Source organism: Eulemur rufifrons, chromosome 19, assembly GCF_041146395.1.
Source record: "Eulemur rufifrons isolate Redbay chromosome 19, OSU_ERuf_1, whole genome shotgun sequence".
Classification (NCBI taxonomy): domain Eukaryota; kingdom Metazoa; phylum Chordata; class Mammalia; order Primates; family Lemuridae; genus Eulemur; species Eulemur rufifrons.
The window spans coordinates 97,733,334-97,758,356 of record NC_091001.1 but is presented as its reverse complement, the minus strand read 5'-3'; the positions used below and the strand labels follow the sequence as shown (position 1 = coordinate 97,758,356).

General features: G+C 44.0%; 2 protein-coding genes across 3 annotated transcripts in view; one reads left to right on the top strand and one right to left on the bottom strand.

Moving 5' to 3' along the window:
- Positions 1-945: 945 nt before the first annotated feature.
- Positions 946-17,833, top strand: FAM228A (family with sequence similarity 228 member A). Its single transcript, XM_069494720.1, has 8 exons — positions 946-1,221; positions 3,392-3,460; positions 6,754-6,834; positions 8,793-8,880; positions 9,001-9,154; positions 16,668-16,806; positions 17,388-17,450; positions 17,598-17,833. The coding sequence occupies exons 1-8, from the start codon at positions 1,129-1,131 to the stop codon at positions 17,757-17,759; spliced, it is 849 nt and encodes a 282-aa protein (XP_069350821.1). The 5' UTR covers positions 946-1,128; the 3' UTR covers positions 17,760-17,833.
- Positions 17,834-19,899: 2,066 nt separating this feature from the next.
- The window catches only part of ITSN2 (intersectin 2), a 139,602-nt gene continuing 134,478 nt past the window's right edge, over positions 19,900-25,023 (bottom strand). Inside the window, exons 36-39 of one of the 2 annotated variants that reach the window (XM_069494829.1) lie at positions 24,499-24,581; positions 22,217-22,300; positions 21,390-21,563; positions 19,900-20,817 (exon numbers count right to left, since the gene is read on the bottom strand). In XM_069494829.1, coding sequence (XP_069350930.1) covers positions 20,660-20,817; positions 21,390-21,563; positions 22,217-22,300; positions 24,499-24,581 — 499 coding nt within the window. In that variant the 3' untranslated portion in view covers positions 19,900-20,659. The remainder of the gene's footprint in view (positions 20,818-21,389; positions 21,564-22,216; positions 22,301-24,498; positions 24,582-25,023) is intronic. The other variant, XM_069494828.1, reaches the window with a different exon arrangement.

The following is a 25,023-nucleotide window of genomic DNA, read 5'->3' as shown; positions in this document are numbered from 1 at the left end:
GAAAGAAAGGCTGGGGTTTATAAATATTGAGTTTGTAAAGAAACTTTATTATGGAAAATTTCAATCATATACAAAGTAGAGAGAAAAGTATATGAACCCTAATCTTGTTTAATCCATAATCCTACCCAGTCCTCACCTCCCACCTACTGGATTACTTTGAAGCAAATCTCAAATGTGTCATTTTTATACATTAATATTTCAGTATGTACCTCTTCTGTAAAAAATCACAATCCATTATACCTTAAAGTATTAACAATAATTCCTAGATATCATTAAATATTTAGTCAGTGTTTCATATTTTCCTTATTGTCCCTAAGTTTTTAATAGTTGGAGTCTTCAAATCAGAATCCAACAAGGTCCATCTGTTGCAACTATAGCGTCCAATGGGAAGTATCAAAAAGTGGCCAGCTACTTCGCCCAAAATGATTCCTCTTTAAATTCTCGCCCTCAATCTTACAAGCAAACGGTAAATTCCCTTTCGTATTGGTGTACGTGCCCTCGATTTGTTTAAAAAAATCCAAACGGAGGGCGGCGGAGAATCGGACGGTTGGCGGCCCGCGCGCCGGCCTGGGCCCAGGGGAACGGGCGCCGCCGCGGCCGGGCGGGGAGAGGCATAGAGACGGTCGAGGTTACAGGGGCTCGGCTTAAACGCGGCGTTTTAATTTGTTGTGAAACAAAATTGTTCCCTTTCCGTTCCCGGGACCGTCGCGGTGGCGCGGCCCGCACCCGCCTGACGTTCGGCCCCTGAGTGCTGCCCCGAGACGCGGGCGCGGCGCAGCCCCGCCGAGCCGGAGCGCGAGCCTGCGACCACCCCGCAGCTGGCCCGGCGGCAGCCCCTCGGCCAGGTGGGGCCCGGGCGGCGACCTCGCCCCGTGAGGGCCGTGACCCGGGCTGAGGCCCGGCGGGCCGCGTTCCACCCCCGGTCCCTGGCGACGCGGCCGCGGCGGGGCGGGCCGGGAGGGGCGAGCACCCCTCTGGGGAGTCCTGGCTTCGTGGTCTGACTCACCTGCGCTGGGAAGGGCCGGGCGACGGTTCAGACCGCTGTCTGAGCCCAGCGGCCCCGCGGTCTCGAGGGTCACCGTCCGACCGTCTCCTCAGTTCACTGTCCCCTCGGGGCTTCTGCTACCCATGGCTGCCACGAAAACTTCGAACTATGAGGGACACTTCGGGCCAGAAAAATTAAAAGAATGGCCGGAGCCCGAGTCAGTTTCTTTGATGGAGGTAAAATAACTCGGCACTTTGCGACGTCATGTTGGCGGTAGGACGTAACCCTTGAGTTTAGATCTATTAATATTTTGCCTTTTTTTTTTTTTTTGAGACAGAGTCTCACTCTGTTGCCCAGGCTAGAGTGCTGTGGCGTCAGCCTAGCTCAAAGCAACCTCAAACTCCTGGGCTTAAGTGATCCTACTGTCTCAGCCTCCCGAGTAGCTGGGACTACAGGCATGCGCCACCATGCCCGGCTAATTTTTTCTATATATATTTTTAGCTGTCCATATAATTTCTTTCTATTTTTAGTAGAGGTGGGGTCTCGCTCTTGCTCAGGCTGGAATATTTTGCCTTAATCACGCGTATATTCCCAGAATCGGTGGGGAAGCTGCGGCCTTAGGTTCTTAAGTGCAGCCTTTTGACTGAATCCAAATTTTACAGAACAAATCCTTCTCTTCAGAGGGGTGCAGCAGAGGAAGATGAAGCGTTTCTTGCCTTCTTTGGTGCTTAAAAAAGAACGATTTTGAAATCAGAAGGCCGCAGGTTCCCCGCCCCTGGTAAGCGCGCGAAAGAATTGAATAGGAACGGCCCGGAATCAGATTTGGCCGAGAGCGTTTCTTGTCGCCAGCCTGAGGGCGGGCGAGCAGGTAAAAGCAGGGACCCCAGCTGGCCACGCGGGACAAGCCAGTTAGTTCTTTACACTTCAGCGTCTGGGAATGATTTTCTCATAAAGAACATTTCATTGTTTTGTATGATCCTATGATTTGCCCCGCTGTAAACAAACAAAAAACTCTTGGAAATTTTCCTTTATTTTGCCTTTTGTGGTGGTGGTAAAGTAGTGAGACAGTTTGTGTATGTGTGTGCACAGAAAGCTGTGGGTTTCAGAGAGCTGCTACAAGTCATAACATCTTCCTTATATTTTCTGGCAAAATTAGGAAGAAGGAGCCATCGAAGACAAAAACTTTTTAAACAAAAAAAGATTGAGAATCTGACACAATACACCGAGTGTATATAACATTTGCTAACAATCTTACCTAGAATGTGTAAAAAAAAAAAAAAAATTTCCCAAGATGCTTGTAAATATGTATGTTTCCTACCTCTTCAAATAAATAGATTGATTCTAAAATTATATCGTAGAATCAGGAAACATGTTTAATTGTTTTACAAACTTTTTCAGTTGCCATCTTCAAATAAGTGTGAGAAGGTTTTAAATAAATAAGATTCTGTTTATGTTATAAAGAGAGCTTTGTTTTGGAAAAGACCTGAGTAGCTGTTTGAATATCATTTTAGATTGCATGTGAAGTTATCAAATATATGGGTAAAAATACAACTTTTCTTTTTGAGATTTCTCTTTCACAGATTGGAGTTTAATTTGTTTTGATGCATTCAGTGTGGCAGAACAGAAAGAAGAGCCAGAGATAGACTAAATAACATAGTTCTAAGAACCTGTGTCATTTTTCACTAGAGACATTTTTTTTTTAGGTAATAGTGTATCTCTTCCAGATCCTGGAATTTTATTGCCTTTTATTTGTTCCTACTTAGTCCCGTAAGAACAAAAGCTGTAGATCAGTTCATAGTGTTCTAACTGAAAAAGCCGCAAAGTGGGGATTTAAAAGTGCATCAGCTTTACCCAGACTCATAATGGAAACAGTTAAGTCCCCAGATGTTAGAGAGTATCTGTAGGAGACCAGGAGCTAACACAAACTAGCTCTGAGACTTGGGACTGGTTGAACTAAATCAAACTTTCTGTTGTTTTGACTTATGAAGAGACCTAGCAGAAGACAAAAAGCTTCAAGGGCCCTTTAAAATATCCCTAATGAATGAATGAATGTATGAATGAAAAGAGGATTCATTTTATAGAGAATCCCTTTAATTAGTAAGCTGCTTTGTAGTTTAAAAAATAGGATTTAATGATATAATGTCAGGGGTTTGTCTGGGTGGAGGGCTGAAAAATGGTAGGGATTTAGATGAAGTAAGATTGACCCTGAGTTGATAATTGTTGAACATGGGCTAGGGGTTCATGGAAAGTAGTTTTTGAAATTTTCCATAATAAAAACTTACAAAATATACTTTAAGATACAGACAGTAGATTTACACTAAAATTATTGGTAAAATACACTGACTTTTGTCATTCTAGTTTATTTCTTCAGGATTTATATCCTAATATTCAATTCTGTAATTTTAGGTATTGGCTAGAAAAAACATTGATGAAGCTGTACATGCAATATTATTTAGAGAAAATTATGTTGTGAAGGTAAGAATTGACTATAGACTGTTCTAAGGGTGTTCTAGGGGAAAAAGAGTGATGTCACCATGTCAAAGAGCCTCATTTTGCAGGGAGAATGAGGCTCCTCTGCAAAATGAGTACTTGTTTGTACAATACTATGTAGATCTGAGATTGCGCCACCTCCTTGCAGGATCGTTAAGAAGTCCTAAATCTCACTTGGATCTGTTCTGAAGGGATCTGGGAAGTTGTTCTAACTGCTCCCGTTTGTCCTGGTTCTGAATAGAAATTCTTTCCTACTAAAACTTACCTCATTCTCATATGTTCCCACATTACAGTGGGGATATATAAAACCACCAGAAATGAATTAGTATTTAAGGTTAATGACCAAGAAGTAACTGATAGTCACTGTGGAATCAATAAGCTTAAGAGGGGTTTAATTTCAGTGAGAAGGAAGGTGTTATAGTACTTTGACATTTGTATTTACAATGTATGACAGAAGTGTACATATATTCCCATTTGAGCATCCAAAGAGGTAGATGGGATTACCCTCCTTTTATTGATCAGAGAGAGGTGTGAAAGCAAGTCTAGTGTTCTTTCTACTCTAATTTTGTCACAGACTTTCCTGACAATGAAAACTAGATGGACTGGGTGACCAAGGAATGCTATGAAATCCTTAAAAAGAAGCAAGAATTTCATGAATTAGAAATGCTTTAATCTGATTCATGAGTTAGGTGCAGTTTAATCTGAAGGCACAGTCGTGGTTTAGAACTTTGAGTTCTTTTTGCTTTGTGATCTCAGGTTCTCTTACTGAACTTTGTTCTTTTTTTTGTTTGAGACAGAGTCTCACTCTGCTGCCCAGGCTAGAGTGCTGTGGTGCCAGCCTAGCCCACAACAACCTCAAACACCTGGGCTTAAGCAATCCTTCTGCCTCAGCCTGAGTAGCTGGGACTACAGGCATTTGCCACCATGCCCGACTAGTTTTTCCTATATATTTTTAGTTGTCCAGCTAATTTCTTTCTATTTTTTAATAGAGACGGTGGGGGGGGGGGAGGGTCGGGTCTGGCTCTTGCTCAGGCTGGTTTCGAACTCCTGAGCTTGAATGATCTGCCTGCCTCGGCCTCCCAGAGTGCTAGGATTACAGGCATGAGCCACCGCACCTGGCCCCTCTTACTGAACTTTATTTTGTTGCTTCACCTGATACTAGGACTTTGTAACCTGAATGTGGTTGAGAGCTTATGAGTGGGAACAAGTGTTTTATCTTCCTTATTTAAATGACAATAAATGAAAAATTTCTTAATAATTTATTTTCCTTGTTTGTATCACTTCATTAGAGATTGGATAAATATTTTCAGCATCTGGATACTTTTAAGGAAAGAAGAAAAGAGATGTTGTATAAAAAATGGGTGGTAAATGTTGCAGAGCCTCTTCAGCAGAGAATTATAGAAAAAGTAATTTCATATAGAGGGCCTGAAAAAATGAAACAAGAGAATTTTGAATGTTATTTAAAGCACACAAGCAAAACGGTATGAAGAATTTGTTTTAGTTTAAATAAAGTATAATCTGAATATTTTACTGGTTATGCAAATAGTCCCAAGCTTATTTTTGTATTTAAGATGAATTAATTGAACTGTAATACTGCATTCTTAAGCCTGGAGTTTCAAGTGGAAGGGATAGGAGTATTGATCTGGAACTGGATTTATCAGGAATGCTTTTAGGTAAATGTTAATAAAATAACAATGCCTTAAATCATAAAGCACTTATTTATTATTTACCTAACAAGAAATTGAGGGGTGGGTGGTCTCATGGTGGGATCTGGCAGCATAACAATGTCAAGTTTTTTTTCTATTGTTCTAGTCTGCTATCCTCAATATTTTCAATTTATCCCTGTCATTCTCACAGTTGCCTGATGGTTGCTTACAGCTCCAGGTAGTAGGTCTGCGTTCAAATTAGGACGAAGGGGCCAGGAATGGTGCCAGGGGGCTCTTCTCTTACCCTGTTCCTTTGATCGGGAAGCAAACAGAGTCCCCAGACGTCCCTAGCCAACTCTCCCTCAGGTCTTATTGGCCACAGCTGGCTCACACAGCAAGTCTTAGCTGTAAGCAGGGCCAGGAAAAAGATTGTGTAGCTTTCTTCTTACTCTCTGTAGCAGAAGGGGGCAAGGGAGAATGGCTTTGATGGCTGCTGAGTTAGCTGACCATTAGGTGTAGGGACTAACAGTTTCTATACTCTGTTCTGTTTGCTTTTACAAAACAATAAAATTTAGTTTCTTATTTTGAAGATTCTTTTTGTTTTAGTTTTGAGGTCAGGACTCTCTTTTGGAATTTAGGCCACCTATTTGCAGTACCAAATTGAAATATGTTGGCTTTAGGTGTGTGCTACAGGATCCCGCCAGCACCCCACCCCAGGTGTTAATATTTACTAGTGATTTAGAGTAGTTTAGCTGGATTAGAGCGTTTTAAGTATATTTACTGAGCAAAATTTCTGAATATGCACCTTAAATACTTGTTTCCTAAACACCCTAGGAGGCAGAGCTCAAGATTGAATCCAGATCTCTTTGAAACCGAAGTGCAAATTCTTACAGTTGTGTCCAGAAATGTGATTGCACAAGTGTAGGATGGGGAGGCCACGCCTTAGAAATGGCATGTGTTGAAATCCAAGTGATTTTAAATGACAGTAAATTCAGCCTAAGTCAACCCTGTGAGCTGGCTTCCAAGAAAATGTCTGAGCTGTCAGGCTGTATTAAGAGAAGATGTGCTCAGAGTAGGCAGCATCAAAGTCCTGGTCTACCCAGTCCTTATCCCGTCACTCCTGATGTCACTGTGGAGGGGACACTTGCCAGTTGCATAACCTTTAGAAGAGGGTGGAATCTTGACAGCAGTTCACAGGAGGAAAAGCGGAAAGAAGTAGGGTGTTTGGTGGAGGAAGGGAAGACATGAGGAGGAATGAAAGCTTTAAATGTTAAAAGGCAGACTTATAGCTAATGTAGTTAGACTAGTATCTGCACCTGGAAGTTACAAGGCAGGTTTAAACTCAATCTAAGGACAAACTTTCTAGTGGTTAAAATGACCAAAAAAGTGTCTGCCTCATGGAGCAGAAAGTTCTCAAACTAAGGCTCATGGATGACTTGGGACTAAAGCTAAATGATTACTTCTCCCAGAAGGTGGTGGAGTCTCACTGAGTCTAAATTACTTCTGAGGCTTCTTCTACCTTTGCAGCTATCCTTTTATATAAAAATGGAATGAAATATTTGGCTTTTATGAATCTTGCAAAGCAGTTTGTATGTGGTGATTTGCTCTAAAGTGTATTTTTTTTTCCTAAAGGAAATTGCATCTGGAGAACATTATGATTCTGAAGTATGCGATCCTTTTTATATGAAGAAAAAGAACCCAAGCTATGGAAAGGTAGAATAGGTTTATTACTTATATTTGTTTATTCTTCAGAGCTCTGGGGTTGGGGAAAACCTAGTCATCTTAGAAGTCTTGTAGTTATTCTCTGTTCATTAAAAAAAAGTCCACAAAAGCATTTCTCCTGAGATTTAAAATAGGAACCCAAAGTTCCTATTGGACTCTGAAGGAAATTTACATTGTGAACAAGGCATGCATGTGTGTGATAATTTGTTCCTTCCTTCATTCATTCACTCCCGTTCAGCACACTTAAAGCACAAGAGGGAGAGAGAGATGTGGGCAGTGAGTGTGGTGGAGTGTATCACTTGTGTCATATGAGTCAGGGCAGGGATCGTGCGACTCAGGAGAGAGCACCTTTCCACTAGAGGTATAGGAGGGATTGTCAGGAAAAGCTGCTCAGAAGAGCTAATAGTTGAGCTTATAATGAGTCTTCAGATTTTTTTTTACTTTTTTTGAGACAGAGTTTCACTCTGTTGCCGTGGTGTCAGCCTAGCTCACAGCAACCTCCAACGTCCGGGCTCAAGGGATCCTCCTGCGTCAGCCTCCCGAGTAGCTGGGACTACAGGTGTGCACCATGACACCCAGCTAACTTTTCTATTTTTAGTAGAGACTGGGTCTTGCTCTTGCTCAGGCTGGTCTCGAACTCCTGAGCTCAAACAATGCTCCCGCCTCGGCCTCCCAGAGTGCTAGGATTACAGGTGTGAGCCACTGTGCCTGGCCAAGTCTTCAAATTTTTAAACTGCTAATATATGAGTTAAAATTGAGAAATGTAGGCTTTGGTTTTTTGTGCCTGTGTAGCAGATATAGCCACCTGATATTATTAATTTTTCAAAAATTATGTTTGGGTCTAAAGAGAGAAGTGGTTTATTTTGCTTCTCTCAGAAAACCAAGCCAGATCCTTAATATGAAGATTAAAAGGCTCTTTTGGTTATGAGCAGACTCTCATTGGCGGGAGGCAGCACATGTTATGCTGCCTTGGTTATTCAGTAATTGCTTATCTATCAATAGTGCTTAGGGCCCAGCATTGGGTGACATGCTGTGGGGGAAATTAAGAAGGGGAAAAAATAGTCTCTCTAAGTTGTTTTTTTTTTTTTTTAGACAGAGTCTCACTCTGTTGCCCGGGCTAGGGTGCCGTGGTGTCAGCCTAGCTCACAGCAACCTCAAACTCTTGGGCTCAAGTGATCCTCCTGCCTCAGCCTTCCGAGTAGCTGGGATTACAGGCATGCGCCACCATGCCTGGCTAATTTTTCTATTTTTAGTAGAAACGGAGTTTCGCTCTTGCTTAGTCTGGTCTCAAACTCCTGACCTCAAGTGATCCTCCCACTTTGGCCTCCCAGAGTGGCAGGATTACAGGCGTGAGCCACTGCACCCAGCCCAAGTCTTATAATCAGGAGGGGTAGGAAGAAAAAACTTTCTCCATAACCTCTGTACATCCCTGTGACACAAACTCCTACTTCTGGTCACCTGCTGTTCTGTTCTCACAAGTCCTTAGAGACAAGTCAGCTTCCCCAGGAGGTGTTCTTCCCCCAAGGCCGGATCAGGAGCACTGACTCATGCTCCTAAAGTGTCCCGAGCTGACTCCTGTCATGACTAGATTGCCATTGCATATGACTAGGCTGTTCTAGGCCAAGAGATCCTCGAGGACAGGTCCTAATCTGGATGTGGCACGCAGTGGCATCACAAATACTTACTGACTGATGCAATGATACAGTAGAACCCCGAGCAGAAGCATGTCTCTTCCTCCACCCGTTCAGCCGTTTAGGCTCTGTGAGAGATCCTCGTCTGAGGCGGGTGATATTTACCTTTCCACTGCTCCATGGAGTGACATTATTCATGGATCTTTATTCTCAGCTGCTTTGGTATACAGTAAGACCATACTTGAATGCTTAGGACAGATTTTTAAAGTTTAATACAAACTATACTTGGGGCTTCAAAGAGTCTCATTTTTCTTGTAGGTTACAGTGTCACCACTTTGTGATCCTCTGTTTCAAAGACAGCAAGAGGTGGATGAAGAGAAGAGAGCTAGTCTTCAGTATGAGACAGGTGCTTTGTGATCACTGGGCTTCGTGTTTCGAGACTGCTAATTGTCAAGTGATTGCCTACTCCAAGAGCAACTGGAATTGTCTTTAAGAGTGTTGATTTAGATTTTTTATCTGCTTGTAGGACAACGATGTTCCACAAAAGAACTTAAAGAAATAGAGAAGGCCAGGCTGCATGCCCGACTGCCCCAGTTCAGTTTCACTCTACACAGCGAGATTCCAAGAGAGTGGCATAAAGCCTCCGCGAGACCCGGAAGTAAAACTCCCAGTAAATGCAGGTACAGATGAGCAAGCAAACATTTGTTTAATTTGCCATTTAGTTTATTTCCTAATGAAGATCTTATAACTAGTCACATTTTTTTTAGTGGTTTATAGTTTTATTGTTATTACTAGCATCACCTTTGTTTTGGGAATATATGTAGAGGATGGTATAATACATACAGACAGCAAATCCCCTAGCCAGTCCTGTGAAATCACCACCCAGGTCAACAAAGGGCTCTCTCCTGATGACAATCTCCTCCCTGCTCCAGAGCCATCTTCACTCTTTTAAGTGTTCACTTCCTTGTTTTCCCTGTGGTGTTAGCAACTAATATATTAACAGTTTATTTTGCCTATTTTTTAATTTCATGTAAATGGAAACTTAAAGCATTCTTTTGTGACTGACATTTTAAAAAAATCTTTATCAAGATATAATTTACGGGGCAACGTATGTAACCTGCAATTCTGTATCCCCCATAACAATAAGATGAAATAAAAAAAAAAAAAAAGAACAGCCAACGGACAAAACACTGACAACACCAAATGCTGGCAAAGATGTGGGGCAACAGGAACTCTCATGCATTGCTGGTGGGAATGCAAAATGGTACAGACCCTTGGGGAGACAGTTTGCAGTTTCCTACAAAACTAAACAGTGTTACCATATGAACCAGCAATTGTGCTCCTTGGTACTCCTCCCAATGAGTCGAAAACTACGTCCACCCAAAAAGCCTGCACACAAGTGTTTACAGCAGCTTCATTCATAATTGACAGAACTTGGAAATAACGAAGATCTCTTTAGTAAGTGAATGGGTAAATAAACTGTGGTACATCCAGACTATTAATCAGTGCTAAAAAGAAATGAGCTACCAAGCCATAAAAATACCTGGAGGAACCTGAAACGCATATTACTAAGTGAGAGAAACCAGTCTGAAAACACTACATACTGTGTGACTCCAACATATGACATTCTAGAAAAGGCAAAACTATGGAGACTAAAAAAAAAAAAAAAATTTAGTGTTGCCAGAAATTAGCAGAGAGAGAGGGATGAATAGGTGGAGCACAGAAGGACAGTTAGAGCAGTAAAACTATTCTGGAAGATACTATGATAATAGGATCATGTTATTATACGTTTGTTAAAACTGATAGAATGTACAGCACCAAGAGTGAGCCCCGATGTAAACTGTGGACCTCAGGTGATGATGATGATGCACCAATGTAGGTTCCTGGATTGTAACAAATGTACCTCTGTTTGGAGACGTTGGTGATAAAGGATGTCGTGCAACTCTCTGTACTTTCCACTTCATTTTGCTGTGAATCTAAAACTGCTCTAAAAAATAAAATTCATTAAATTTTTAAGAGTAAACAGAAAAATAAAAGTCAAAGAAGGACCAAAAAAAAAAAAAGATATAATTTACGTACCATACAATTCATCTGTTGGAAGTGCGTAAGGGTACAATTCCGAGTATGACTGATTGCTTTTGCTCCCCATTATGCTTTTCAGATGCATTCATGCTGTTGCGTATAGCTCCAGTGTAGTACTTTCTGTTTTCTGTAGTATCCGTTGTGTGACTATGACATCATTTATTTAATCAATCCACTGTTGATGGACATTTGGGTTGTTTCCATGTTTTGGCTATTATGAACAATCTGTTGCAGGTGTTTTGGCTCCCACAAGCCACATTTCGTAGGGTGTATACCTAAGAGTGGAGCTGGCTGGGTCATAGGATAATGGTCAGCTGTTTTCCAGAGAGGCTGTTTCAGTTGACACTCCCATCAGCATGGATGAGAAATACTGTTGTTTTACGTTCCCTTTGACCTTTGCTATGGTAGGACGTTGTCATTTGAGTAGAACTGATGGCTGCACAATAGCTTTTCCTGATTACCAATGAGACTGGGTTACTATAATATCTCTATTAGCTGTTGGGTTTCCTCATTTGAGAAGTATCTATCTGTTCAACACTTTCGTCATTTTTTTCAGTTGGGTTGTTTGTCTTTCTTATTGATTTGTAGGTATTCCTTATATAGTTTGACTGTAAACCTCTTTTCACTTATATGTCCTGTAAGTATCTTTTTCTATTTTGGAGATTGCGTTTTTACTTTTCTTAATGGTGTTTTTTATGAATAGATATTCTTAATTTTAATATGGTCCAATTTATCTTTCTTTTCCCTTTATAATTAGTGCTTTTTATACATTATTGTGCATTTTATACATTTTATTATATATTAAAATGTCTCTTCCAGAAGGTTTATAGCTTTATAGTTTTGCTTTTTAAATTTAGGTTTATAATCCAACTGGAATTGCTTTTTGTGTAAATTGTGTATGGGGCCCAGTTTTATTTTTTCCTCAGTACTGTTTATTGAAAATATCATCATTTCCCTCCTGCTCTGCATTGCAGCTTTTGATACGAATTAAGTGCCCTTATATGTACTTAATTTCTGGGTTCTCTATTCTGGCCTATTAGTTCCCTATAGCTCTTTTTCTTTTTTTTTTTTTTTTTTTTTGAGACAGAGTCTCACTCTGTTGCCCAGGCTAGAGTGAGTGCCGTGGCGTCAGCCTAGCTCCCAGCAACCTCAAACTCCTGAGCTCAAGCGATCCTCCTGTCTCAGCCTCCCAAGTAGCTGGGACTACAGGCATGCACCACCATGCCCGGCTAATTTTTTCTATATATATTTTTAGCTGTCCATATAATTTCTTTCTATTTTCAGTAGAGATGGGGTCTCGCTCTTGCTCAGGCTGGTCTCGAACTCCTGAGCTCAAACGATCCGCCCACCTCGGCCTCCCAGAGTGCTAGGATTACAGGCGTGAGCCACCGCGCCCGGCCCCTATAGCTTTTTAATGAGTTTTGATACTTGATAGAACAATTCCTCCTATAAATTTTATAATGAGCTCAAATTTCATATAGATATAAACATAAATCCAAAAACAAACAAATACTTGGGGTTTTGATTTGAATTGCTTTGAATCTGTACATCACTTTGGGAAGAACTGACATCTTTACAATTTTGAGTCCTCTGATCCATGCATATGGTATAGCTCTCCATTAATTTGAGTCTTATTTTATTTCATATAAAGGAGTAGTTCATTTTGGGTTGGTTGGTTTGTTTTTGTTTTGTTTTGCTTTTTAAGAGATAGGGTCTTGCTCGTTGCCCAGGCTGGGGTACAGTGGCACAATCATAGCTCACTGCAACCTTAAACTCTTGGGCTCAAGTAATCCTCCTGCCTCAGCCTCCCAACTTGCTGAGATTACTTACAGGTGTGACCCACCATGCCCAGCAAGGAGTGGTTCTTAATCAGGAGTCATGCTGCCCTGGCATTGTTTGGAGACATTTCTGATTGTCAGGGGAGTGGGGCTTTACAGGCATCTAGTGGTCAGAGGGCAGGGATGCCGTTAAGTATCCTACAACAAAGAATTATCCAGCTCCAAATGTCAATAAATACTATGGATGAGAAATCGTGTCTAAAGGCCTTGTAGATTTTTTGTTAGATTTATTCCTACTTGTTTATATTTTGTTACTATTATACGTAATTTTATTTTCTAGCTATTTGAAGTTAATGTATAGAAATAAAATGCTTTTGTGTGTATATATATATATATATATTTTTTTTTTTTTTTTTTTTTGAGACAAAGTCTCACTCTGTTGCCCGGGCTAGAGTGCCGTGGTGTCTGCAACCTCAGACTCCTGGGCTCGAGCGATCCTACTGCCTCAGCCTCCCAAGTAGCTGGGACTACAGGCATGCGCCACCATGCCCAGCTAATTTTTTGTGTATATATATTTTTTAGCTGTCCAAATCATTTCTTTCTATTTTTAGTAGAGAGGGGGTTTCGCTCTTGCTCAGGCTGGTCTCGAACTCCTGACCTCGAGCGATCCTCCCGCCTCGGCCTCCCAGAGTGCTAGGATTACAGGCATGAGCCACCACACCTGGCCCTGCTTTTGTATATTGATTTTTTATTTGGCAGCCTTGCTATACTTTACTAATTCTAATATTTTATCTATAGGGTCTTCTGGATTTCCTACATACACAATCAATATTATATGCTAATAATGAGAGTTTTATTTCTTGTTTTCTATTCCTTATACCTTTTATTTCTTTTTCTTGCCTTATAGTAACAATCAGGATCTCTGGCACAAAGTGGAATTAAAGTGGTGATAGTGGGCTTCCTTGTATCATTCTTAAACTCAGAGGGAAAGTTTTCAGGTTTTACTGTGCTCTACGTTATATTTAGATCTCCATTAGTAAATTAAGGAAGTTCATCTGTATTCCTAGTTTGCTGTGAGTTATTTTTTAAGATGTCATGAGTAGATTTGGAATTATATTAAGTTTTTCTACATTTATTGAAATGATTATGATTTTTCTTCCTTTGTTTATGTGGAAAATTACACTGACCTATTTTTTATTAATAAATACTTTATTATAAACATTTCAAAATATATTGAATGGAGAGAATACAGCATATTCCTATGTACCTATCACCCAGGTTCAACAACCATCAACATTTTGCCATACTTGTTCTCTCTCTCTCTCTCTCTTTTTCGTTCTCACTTCTGGAGAACATTCTAGGCCTCATGTATGTACCTCACAACAAACAAACAACAAAGAAATACCATTTGTAGTTTCCTTAAGTGTGCATCTGCTCATGAAGACTCTCTCAGATTCTATTTGCTTTAAAATGTCTGTATTTCACTTTTATTCCTTTTTTTATACTTAATAATCTTTATTGTTCACAGCAAAATTGAGTGGAAAGTGCCTAGAGAGTTCCATGTACCCTCTGTCCCCACACATACACAAGCCCCACTATTGACATCCTGCACCACAGTGGTACATTGGTTATAATCGATGAAACTACATTGACATTATCACCCAAAGTCCATGGTTTACATTAGGGCTCAATCTTGGTGTTGTACATTCTATGGGTTTTGACAAATGTACAATGACATGTATCCACCATTATAATATCATACAGAATAGTTTCACTGCCCTGAAACTCATCTGTGTTCTGCCCATTCATCCCTCCCTCCCCGCAACCTCTGGCAACCATTGATCTTTTTACTATCTCCATCGTTTTGCCTTTTACAGGATGTCATATGGTGGGAATCATACAGTATGTAGCCTTTTCAGATTTCATCTTCATTCTGAAAGGATGTTTTCACAGGACTAAGAATGCTAGGTTGGCAGTTATTTTCTTTCAAAATATATCTTGTTGTCTTTTATTCTTTCAATTGAGAAGTCAGCTACTAGGCTTGCTGTTGTTCCTTTGAAGGTAATTTGTCTTTTTCCTCTAGATGCTTTAAAGACTTTCTTGTTGTCTTTGATTTTCTGTAGTTTTATATGATGCTTCTAGATGTGGATTTCTTTATATTTATCCTACTTGGAATTCATGAGTCTTCTTGTATCTGTAGGTTGATATCTTTAATTAGTTTCAGAAAGTTCTCAGTCATTTTCTCTGTTACCTCTGCCGTGTTCTCTCCTCTCTTTCGGGTACTCCAGTTAAACATATTTTAGATTTTCTCACTGTATCCTCTCTTTCTCTTCCCCTTTTTTGTATATTTTCCATCTTTTTTGTCTGTCTATATTTGATTCCAGATATTTTATTATCTCTTTAGTTGTGTCCAATAATATGTTGTTAAACCATCCATTGAGTTCTTAATTTTAGTTATTTTATTTTACAGTTCTAGAATTTCTGTTTGGTGCTTTTTCAAATAGGTTTTGGGGAATACTGTGTATACTCAGGGGTCTGGAGAGTTTCTGCCCTCCATTGGGGAACCAAGTACACTGTTTGACTTACCTATCAGTGGGAGGGAGATGTTGAAAACAAGGTTAAATGTCCAACTGCCAGACATCAATCAGGCCCCAGGAGAAAAACTCTACCAAAGATACTGGGAGTAGAGAGCAATCAGTCCGTACCCTGGTACTTGACATTGGAATCTGGCATTTGAAATGCTCCCAGAGTGGGAGGAGGAAAGAGCGAGACATTGTCAACTCATTACTGAAGGGCTCTCCCCTTGCCAGAATTGTTTCTACAGCTATCCAATGACTTTAAAATTATCGATTTTGGGGGTAAATTTTCTGGTGTTTTCTACTTACTGCTGCAGCACTTTTAGCATGTGTAAACTTCTATATTCCATGCAAAAGTGGAAGTCCTATTATGCTCCTTTCCTTTTTATCCCCCATCCTGAGTTTTGTTGCAGTAAACAGTGACTTTGTGTCTGTTTCACCTAGTGATTTGGAAGTTTCATGTTCTGTTTCTGGTTTCATAGTTTCCCTATCAATTTTAACAAACATTTTTTTAAACATCAGTAATTATATAACTCCTATTCGCCAAGAAGACAAAGGCTTTATTTTGCTTTGCTTCCTTCGTCTCCCCTCTCTGGCTCCTCTGCCTTTGCTGTCACACAGCACCTCAGTGGCCTTCCTCCTTCAATCTGGTCTCCTCCCCGCAACGTTTACAGTGAAGTCCAGGGGCCGTAACATAGCACGTAAGGCACTACCTGGTCCCTACCACTCTTTCAGGCTTCATCTTGAAAATCCCATCTCCCTAAAGAAAAGAAATACTTATTCCCCATAATGTGCTGAAATAAAATAAATAAATATATAAATAAATAAAAACAAAAAAGAAATATTTATTAACCACAAGTCAGCACGTTTATAATTCCCTGAGCCGCCAGGTTGCCAATGCAGGCAAGAGGGGCAACTGTCAGAGGGAACTAGAACTCGACATCACCACCACCCTTGCTCCCCTTTGCTCCAGCAAGCTCCCTGAGGTTATCATGGTGTTCCAGGACTCAGCTGGAACATAGTAGAGGATGAATAATGGTTTGTTGGATGAATAAATGAAGGGAGACAAGAGAAGGCTTATTTCCCTAGATAGCGCAGGGCTTCCCAGGGCAGAACCCTGTGAGAGGGGGCCTCACGTGGCTGTTTGATGAAGTAAGAAAAGGACTTTGGCTACATTAATCAGAGACAATTTGATCACCAAAACCAGAATCCTTCCCAAATGAAAACAGATGGGGAGAGGGGCTAGAAATGTTAGAAAGCACCAGTATATCATGGAAGCCACAGCCAGGAAGAAAACCAGGCTGCCTGAGGGACCAAGAGGCCAGTCCCTACCTTGTGGGAAACATGTGACTCTCACTGTTGCTTCTCTTTATGAACCTGCTTCATTCTCTTTCTCTGCACACTGGCTTTCACTGCTTTCTTGTGCCTGTGTTGGAAACTGGATGCCCATCCTGCCTTTCTGCTTTGCGCACTCAGGCTGCCTGGAAGCCCCTTTGTCACAATTACAACTGTAGGGATGGAGGTTCTGGACCAGGTGCTTAGCCCGGAGAGGGGTCTCAGGAGTCACTCCCTCCCTGAGGGTTGTGCCAGCAGGTGTGTGGGTGGGGCAGATGGGTTGAGGGACAGCCACTAGTGATGTGTAGTCAGTCTTCCCTTTTCATAAAGTGAGTATTAAGATCATTAATTTTCCAAAATTATTGAACGGTACAGTTCAGTTTGTACCGAGTGGGAATAATGTTTTCAACTTTTCTTTGCAGTCCTGAAAAGCTCATCTGTGCGGAAAAGAACCAAAAGAGAAAAGAGAAAGAGAGAAAGACTACTGACCTAAGTCAGGCTGCTTTTGAGAGGCAGTTCCACTCCTCGAAGCTCAGCCCGGACAAAGGGGATGGAAAGAAGGTCTGGTGGGCAGAGGCCTGGGGGCAGGGCTGGGGCGCACAGCTTTGCAACGCCCAGAGACCCACTGGTTCTAGACTCTGAGCCACTGCCACAGCGCTCCCCCTGCACCCTCTCAGATGGGCTCAGAGGGCAGAGGAGGCGGTGGCCTGAGAAGGGAGTGAGCAGGAAGGGGCAGGAGAAACCTCAGGTCGTCCTGGCTCAGTGCTGCTGCTCTGATGGGCCCTGGGCAGGGAAACTTTGCATGAGAAACTCAGAAAAGTGGTGCATGTGGGACCTGGATGCCACTTTCAGGGGACAGATCATGCCCTGCCAAGGCGTGGCTCCCAAGATTGCCCCATAGAACTCACCCTGGAAAGGGAAGAGACCACAGATGAGCTTTGCACTGGGGGCTGTATGTGGGCCAGGCCTGAAGGTAGCATGTGTCACTTCCTCTGATGTTCCATGGGCTAGGACCCAGTCACACATCTGTCCCTAAGTGTAGGGCACAGGGGTGCTGGGGAGAGTATTCTCTGGCTGGTCTGAACACGATGGCAGGGGCGCATTTTGTGGACAGCCCGTCGTCTCTGCCACACCACACCCAGGTTAGCCCTACGTGGACGTCAAAGATCTGCAAAGCCTCTGACAGTTGCAGAAAACAGAGAGAGGTGAGGCAGGAGTTGTCTGGGAACCCGCCTGAAAGGGGTGTCTCCGCCTGGCAGGAGGCCAAGGGTGGGTGGGGCCGGCAGAGTCCTCCTTGCTTGTCTCAGCCCCTCATCCCAACACCGCGCTTAGCCCTTCTCTTCTGTCAATAGGTTTTAGGAACCGGGCAGCAGAGACCTCGCTCCTGGGCACCCGGGGACAGCCGACAGAGATGGGGGCCCCAGCCTGTGGAAAGAAGAGCAATGACAGCAGAGGTTCTGGGGAGGCACCTGGCCTCCCTGCAGAGGGCGGCTGAGCAAGGCCACAGTTTGTAATAACACCTGGTTGACTCGAGTTTGCAGTGTCTGTGTAACATTTGGATACTGCAAATGTGTTTTCTCTCCCCAGAGTGGAAATAAATTGCAAGACATACCCACGTAACAGTTACTGTTTATTGCCCTCCTGCTGTGAACCAGAACTGTGTGAGTGAGGGATTTTGTATTCACTGAAAAGTTTTAATAGCAAGATGCTGGTGCTCAGAGAGGCTCGGTGACTGGCTCGAGGGCCCTGTTCTGTCATGGGCAGTCCCTCTGGTGCCAAAACACATGTTCATCCCCCCAGGGCACACTTTCTCCTCACTCACATACTCTGTAATGACAGTCGTATTGGTCCAGATTTGGGTCTCCTTTCAGAGGGTGGCGTTATGGAGAGCAAAGTCCCTGAAGGGACTTGCTGGGGACTTCTCTCCGAGGAGAGACTTCCAGATGCTTGAGGTGCTCTTCTCAGTCTTTTCTGGGGGAACCGAGGACACTCAGGGTGCAGCCCCCCTCACGCGCTCCACAAAATAGGCTCACGTTTCAGCTGGGAGAGAACTTGACTTCTCAAGGGGCAGGTCTGTGCTCCTAGGTCGAAGCGGGTGGTGGCGTTGCTGGGCGCACTGACTTCGGTATCCTCCACGGTTCACAGAAGTTGTCTGGCTCCGTCCAATCCTGCTGGCTTCTCTGACCTGAAGCTCACCGAAGAAGCTGACCTCTCTAGAGGTGGAGGAATGGCACCAGCCACAGTTCATCCTCGTGAGGACTGCAGTCCCCTCAGTCCTGGGAGCACGAGGATTGTTCTGTGGTGAAGGTTCCCAGTAAGCCCAGAGCTGGTTTTGAACCTGCCTCATCCGTCAGCCCAGGCTTTCCCCGTAAGCAAGCAGGTGTGTCCAGCCTTGGACGGCCAGCAGTTGGCTCTGCTCAGCGAGGCAGATTTTCCCTTAAGCAAGCGGTATGTTCAGTTGTTTTGGTTTCGTAAGTTGAGTGGTGTCTCATTTCTTTTATGTCTATGTTTTAACCAATCAGTGCCCACCCAGGATCAATATCTGGAATGAGTCATGGGTTTTTAAAATTTGAATTTACTGATTCTGTTTTCTATCCCTTCTTTGACAAGGGATTATATTTAAACAGAAACAGGAGCTATGGTGGAGGCCCGAGCACTTGGGACATTTGAATCCTTCCTGGGTCCCCCAGCTGTCTGGAGACCTGCTCGCTTAGAAACCAGGGCTCCTGCGGACCGAGTGATCCCTTCAAAGGACAGATCTTTTCCCAGTCTTACTCAGTAATCCAGGGACTTAGTGTGTAAGACCTTAGTTTTATCAGTATTCAAAACAAATTTCGGCCAGGTCCGGTGGCTCACGCCTGTAATCCTAGCACTCTGGGAGGCCGAGGCGGGCGGACTGTTTGAGCTCAGTTCGAGACCAGCCTGAGCAAGAGCGAGACCTCGTCTCTACTAAAAATAGAAAGAAATTATATGGACAGCTAAAAATATATATATAGAAAAAATTAGCTGGGCATGGTGGCACATGCCTATAGTCCCAGCTACTCGGGAGGCTGAGGCAGGAGGATCGCTCAAGCCCAGGAGTTTGAGGTTGCCGTGAGCTAGGCTGATGCCACGGCACTCAAGCCCAGGCAACAGAGTGAGACTCTTGTCTCAAAACAAAAACAAAAAAAACCAACAAATTTTGTATTTCAAAATTCAGAAGCCAAAAAGCAGCTCAGACAGGTATAGATGTGGCTTTGACAGGACAGGGGATGGGGGAAAGACAGGACCTCTGGGGCTAAAGGACGTGTGGGATGTCACCGCACCCTTGTGCATTTCTTTACTTGTAAGTTACCCCTGAGGTTTCTACTCCACAGGGTCAGTCAGGTGTAGCTCCTCGGAGACCGTCCTTTCTAGCCATGCAAGAAACCAGGCCCCGGGAGCATGAGGCAGATCCACCAAGTCCCAGAGCAGCTGGTGGCAGAGTCAAGATGAGCCCCCAAGTCTCCCAACCCCCTCTCACCCCATCCTACCCCATCTGACCCCCATCCCACACCGTCTTTGCTTTTTCCCACTATACAGGAAAGGAAATTTGGTTTTGTTAAAAGCAACCTCTGAAGTTATCTTTTAAGAGCCTTTCATGTAGAAATTGGATCAGTCAAGCTTTGAAAGAAGTTACATTCATAAACTTACATTTTTATTCTCTTTCTGTACATATTGGCAATGATAAAGCTTAAAGATGCATGTCCTATGAAATAGCAAAACAAGGAATTTACATAAATAATTTATACTTCAGAAACTTAAAAGTTGAAAAATATTTTCCACATTATTAGAGTTCACAGTATTTAAAGTAAATGAAGCTTTCTCTCCCTTATATTTTAAACTATATTGTCTTAGCAGAGAATAAAATCTAATCAGGAAAAATATGATCAAGTTTCTGTTTTTGTTCAGTGCACAAGTAGGTGCTATTTCAGCATCAGGCTGCGCAAGCCCTGAGCCTGCAGCGCTTCACCCCAACCCTCCCCTCCTGAGTGGCTGTGACCTGGCATAGGTCACATGGCATGGAATGGTCACAGTGTCACCAAACCACTCCACAGTGGACACATTCAACCAAGTGGTAACGTCTGGTGGTCTGATGCCTCATTTCCACATAATACTTTTTGTAGCCCTGAAAATGGAAACCTTGGCATCTAAACACAGCTGAACATGTTAACACTAATACAAGGCACTGTGCTATAGGTTTTGGTTTATTACAGGGAAGATGATGTTTGCATAGACCGCTAGCAATTTAGTGTGCAATAAAATAGAGGTGCCAGCGTGCGTGGCTTTTTGACGGATGAAGCCGCATGACGCTCCCTCAGCCCGGGAGGCGCGGCCTCTCATTCTCCAGCCTCAGCCTTGGGGACAGGTCCCCTGGTGCCTCCTGCCAGATGCCCTACAGGATAGTCTTCTGCTCAAAGAGCTGCAGGTCAAAGCGGACCCAGACCTCCCCGGTGGGGACCTCGTGCAGCAGCAGTCGGCGGGTCACAGGGCCTTTGCTTTCCTGTTCCGTTCGAATTTTTGCCACTGGGACTTCAGTACGACCCAGGAAATCTGGTGAATAAACATCAAATGAGAGGCAGAAGTCTTTCTTCTTCATAAAATTGTTAAAAAACTATAACAGGAAGAGTGACTGAAATAGGATTCATAAAACTTTCAAATACCAAATAAGAGGGATTTTTCTAGATATGACTTTTAAGTTCAATTATAACTTTAATTAGAACTAAATTTTAGTCAAACGAACTTCTTTTGGTTCATGGATCTTTGATACTGCGAATGGATACATGTAGAATGACAACAGATTTGTGTGAGAGAATCTGCCGAGTTGCAATTCAAACCTCTCTGGTCTGAGAACGCTCTACCCGTTCAGTGTGCACCAGGAACACGGTCGCGGCATCATGTGTGTGGGTAGTGACTAGGGTCAAAGACCTGAAACATTCCCAAGGCCCCCTTGCCCCCGGCCCCCGAGGAAGGGCACCCACTTGCGTCCAAAGTGAGCTGACCCAGGCCTGTGTCATTTCCCTGAGGTGTCACTGGGTAGATACACAGCTGAGCACCCTGGATCCAGGCTCCAGGATCTAGAAAACCGGGAAAACCTCCAGGTCTCCTAGCCGAGTTACACTTACCATCTGGTGAAAACTGGTCTCTGTCAAACATGGTGAGACATAGCACATCTTGGTAAAGATCCTTAATAAAGAACTGGCAGTTAAAATTCCACTTGGGATTTAACGTGTCCTGGATGGTTCTGGTGGTGTAGCTCTGGGAGCCCATGCTGATTTCGCAGTACGGGTTGCTCTTTCCTGAACAAAACAAACCACAGACACACGTGGCGCATGTAGGTAAAATGAAGTGACTAATAGGGCCGTTCTTGAGCAGAAGCAGGATCCCAAATGATCCTCACCACAGACCATGGTAACAGGAGCCGCTGCCCGGCAGACCACGTTGACTGGTGGTCTAGTAACATGGTCTCTGTGCCTCCAACACTGGCAGCAGCAGAAGCCTGGGGAGCGACTGAGCTCCAGCGCCAGGACTGCTCCCCGCACAGCGAACTGCCCCATGCTTTCTTGACGCAGAAGCACTCAGGAAGGCAGGCGTTGGTACTTACGGGGAAACACAGTGATAATACTGGCGCAATAACTAGCTTATCACCATTCTGGTGGCACTAGACACAGAGACTTTTAAAAAGCATCTGAGGCTGGGCGTGGTGATTCATGCCTGCCAAGTCCTGGCTACTGGGGAGGCTGAGGCAGGAGAACTGCTTGCGCCCAGGAGTACAAGATTATGGTGAGCTATGATCACATCACTGTACTCCAGCCTGGGTGACAGAGTGAGACCCTGTCTCTAAAATAAATAAATAAAATAAACAAAAAGCATCTCATCATTCAGTTTTCAGCAGAGTCATCAGCAAAGAGTGAGGCAGTTACCATGTCTGTTGAATAAAAGCAGCATTTACCATTTGGTTTACAGGCTTTTAATTCTGTAGCTTCGATGACATGTACCATCAGGCGCCCGATGCCAGAAGTCTTTTGAGAGCGGGCTGCAAGAGAGCGAGATGAGTCACGTTAATCTCTTTTCTGAGCATGCAGACGGCACAGCGATGACGCTAAGCTGTGGGCTCTCACGACCTGAACTTCTAAGAAACCGTAACACTGCACTGGGCCCAACAGCCTGGCCTGGCTGCTCTGTGCCTCTCCCCCGGCTGTTGCCTGCTCTCCCTGCCCGTCAGCATCCCACTCGTCCTTTGAGACCCAGGGCCAATCTCTCGTCCCCCTTCCCTCCTCTGTGCGTCCATTACGCTTCACTCATAAGCATCTCCCAGCCTGCTGGCTCTGAAATCCTAGCTACTGTCTGTCTCCTCTGCCAGAGAGGAGCTGTTGTAGAGCATGGGCTGTTTTATTCACCCTTGCATTAGCCCCTCAATTGCCTAGCAAATAGTATATTAATAAAATAATAATGCAGGGTATTTGTTCAGCATTTAATAGCAGCTAACATTTATTGGATACTTACTTTGTGTTAAGCATGTGCTAAACCTTTTCATAAATTATATTATTTAAACTGCAGAGTTACCTTATAAGGTAGCTCCCCATTTTACAGATGAGAAAAACTGAGCTTAGAAAGGACTATAATGTGCTCAACTCAGAGGTGTTAAATGGGAAGGTCCAAATTTAAACATCAGATACTAAAGTCTAAACTATTCACCATTATTCCAATTATATGTAAACATTTTAGCTTATAACTCAGTGTTACTTAAGGCCTTATTCTCTTTAAGGAGGGACTCAAAATGCTTTTATATGGAGAGAAGTCAGTGGACTCACATTATCTTGGTAAACAGGACGTTTAGTTAAGCAGGCTTCGCATTCAAGGGTTCAAAAACTAACCAAGACAATGCTTGGTGAGCTAATGATTTTTCAAAGTCAGGGCAAGTATGACCTCCTCTGTGGGAAGTGGCCCAGCCCTCACTTGTGCCCACAGCTTCACTGGGACCCTGTACTCAGTCCTCCTGAAGGCAGGGGCCGGGCCTTGTTCATCTCTGAAGGCCCAGTCAAACCTAACCCAGAGCCCAAGGTAAGTAATCGATAAATGTCTAAAGAGTTGAACACACAAACGACGCATGATGACACAGATATCGATGGGAAGCAAAACTCATAGAGAAAAACTTTGATTTATGTCTTTAGCCAACTAAGAGATCATTATATACTTTGCAAAATGATTCAATCATTGATTTTTTTAATAGCAAGTTTTAAAGTACCATTAAATTAACATCCAATTAGCAAAAGCCGATTTACACATACCTTTCAGGAGCATTTAACAAAATAAGGGAAACCTGAATAAAAAAACATAAAGAGCTGCACCTACAGCAGCCGGGGACCTAAGTGAGAGGCCTGGACGAGAAGGAAAGCCGCGGGGAGGGGCCGGGCAGGGCTGGCCGCAGAGATGAGAGTAGCTTAGGGCACAAGCTTCATGGCGGCGTGAGGGGCTACAGGCGGGCCTGGGTGCAGCTGGAGGCCAGGGAGGAATGTGGGAGCCGCCACAGTTCCGGGCAGAGGGCCACGGCGGGGCGGGGAATGCTTTACAAAGACCATTGCAGCTCCACTGAGCAGGTGACTGATCTGTCCCATGAACTGAAAGGACACAATCAAGGCACAAAACATGGAGCCCCACTGGGCCCCAGTCACATGTGGGCCCTGCAGGGGTACAGAGCTGCCTTCAGGGAGCTTATGATCATTAAGGGAGAAAAGCGGGGGCTTTGGGGGCTTAAGCAGAAGCAACAGAGAACTAAAGCCCAGAGTGCAATCACAGACTTGGGGACAGCGGGGGCTCCGGGCAGAAGTCACGCTGGTTAGGGCATTGGGGACAGCACTGTGGAGGGGCAGTGTTTGACTTGAGCCTTGGAGAACGGGAAGAACTGCGCTGGGGCAGAGCACCCAGGGGGAGGGTGGCACAGGTGTTGGTCGGCAGCGGCACGGGCTGGGCACGGGTATTATTGGGGATGGGCCCTGAGTTTGGGTAGGAAATTTGTCCTTAATTTGGGAGGCAAGAGGGAAGATACTTAAACAAGGAGAGGTACGCTAAGAGCAGCTCTGGAAAAAGAATACTCCAGAAATGAAGAGGAGGGGTGGCAGAGAGGAAAGGGAGCCGTGTGCTACAGCCTGCATGGGAGAGGGAGGGTCGGTGGCACTGGGCGAGGACAGGACCAGGCAGATGAGAAGGATGGTGGAGGAGAGGGCGCAGTACCTTGATAAGCCTTCTCTCGTTTCTTCTTTTCGGTGTCGATGTACTGCTCAGACGCTGCCTTGATCTTCTGAACCCAGGCCGTCCTGCGGGAGAAGCAGAGGCAGCTGTTGGTGGCTTCCCACACACCTCCTGGGTTCCGCCTGGAGCTCAGCACCAGCCCCTTCTCTTTTGCTAACCTCGGCTTTAACAAGTTTCCAATCACAGAGCTAACGTTAGTTCAACCCAAAGACTCGTTTGCTAAAAGAGGATCAAGCTGAGAATTTATGACAGTTCTTGACAGCTTACAAAACACCAGGCATTTGCAAGGTGCTGGGGACCCAGAGAAGGAAGACGCAATTAACCACCTTGGTGCCAGTTCAGCAGGAGGGCTTCTACTTACAAGAAACTGTGGGCACAGAGGAGGGGCAGCTGCCCTGGGACTGCCATCACCAAGGATGGCACAGCTGGAGGAAGCATGGCTGCCAGGAGGGGAGGAAGGCGCGCCCCTTGTGGGAGGGCAGCGGTCGGTGGGTGGAAGGAGGGGCT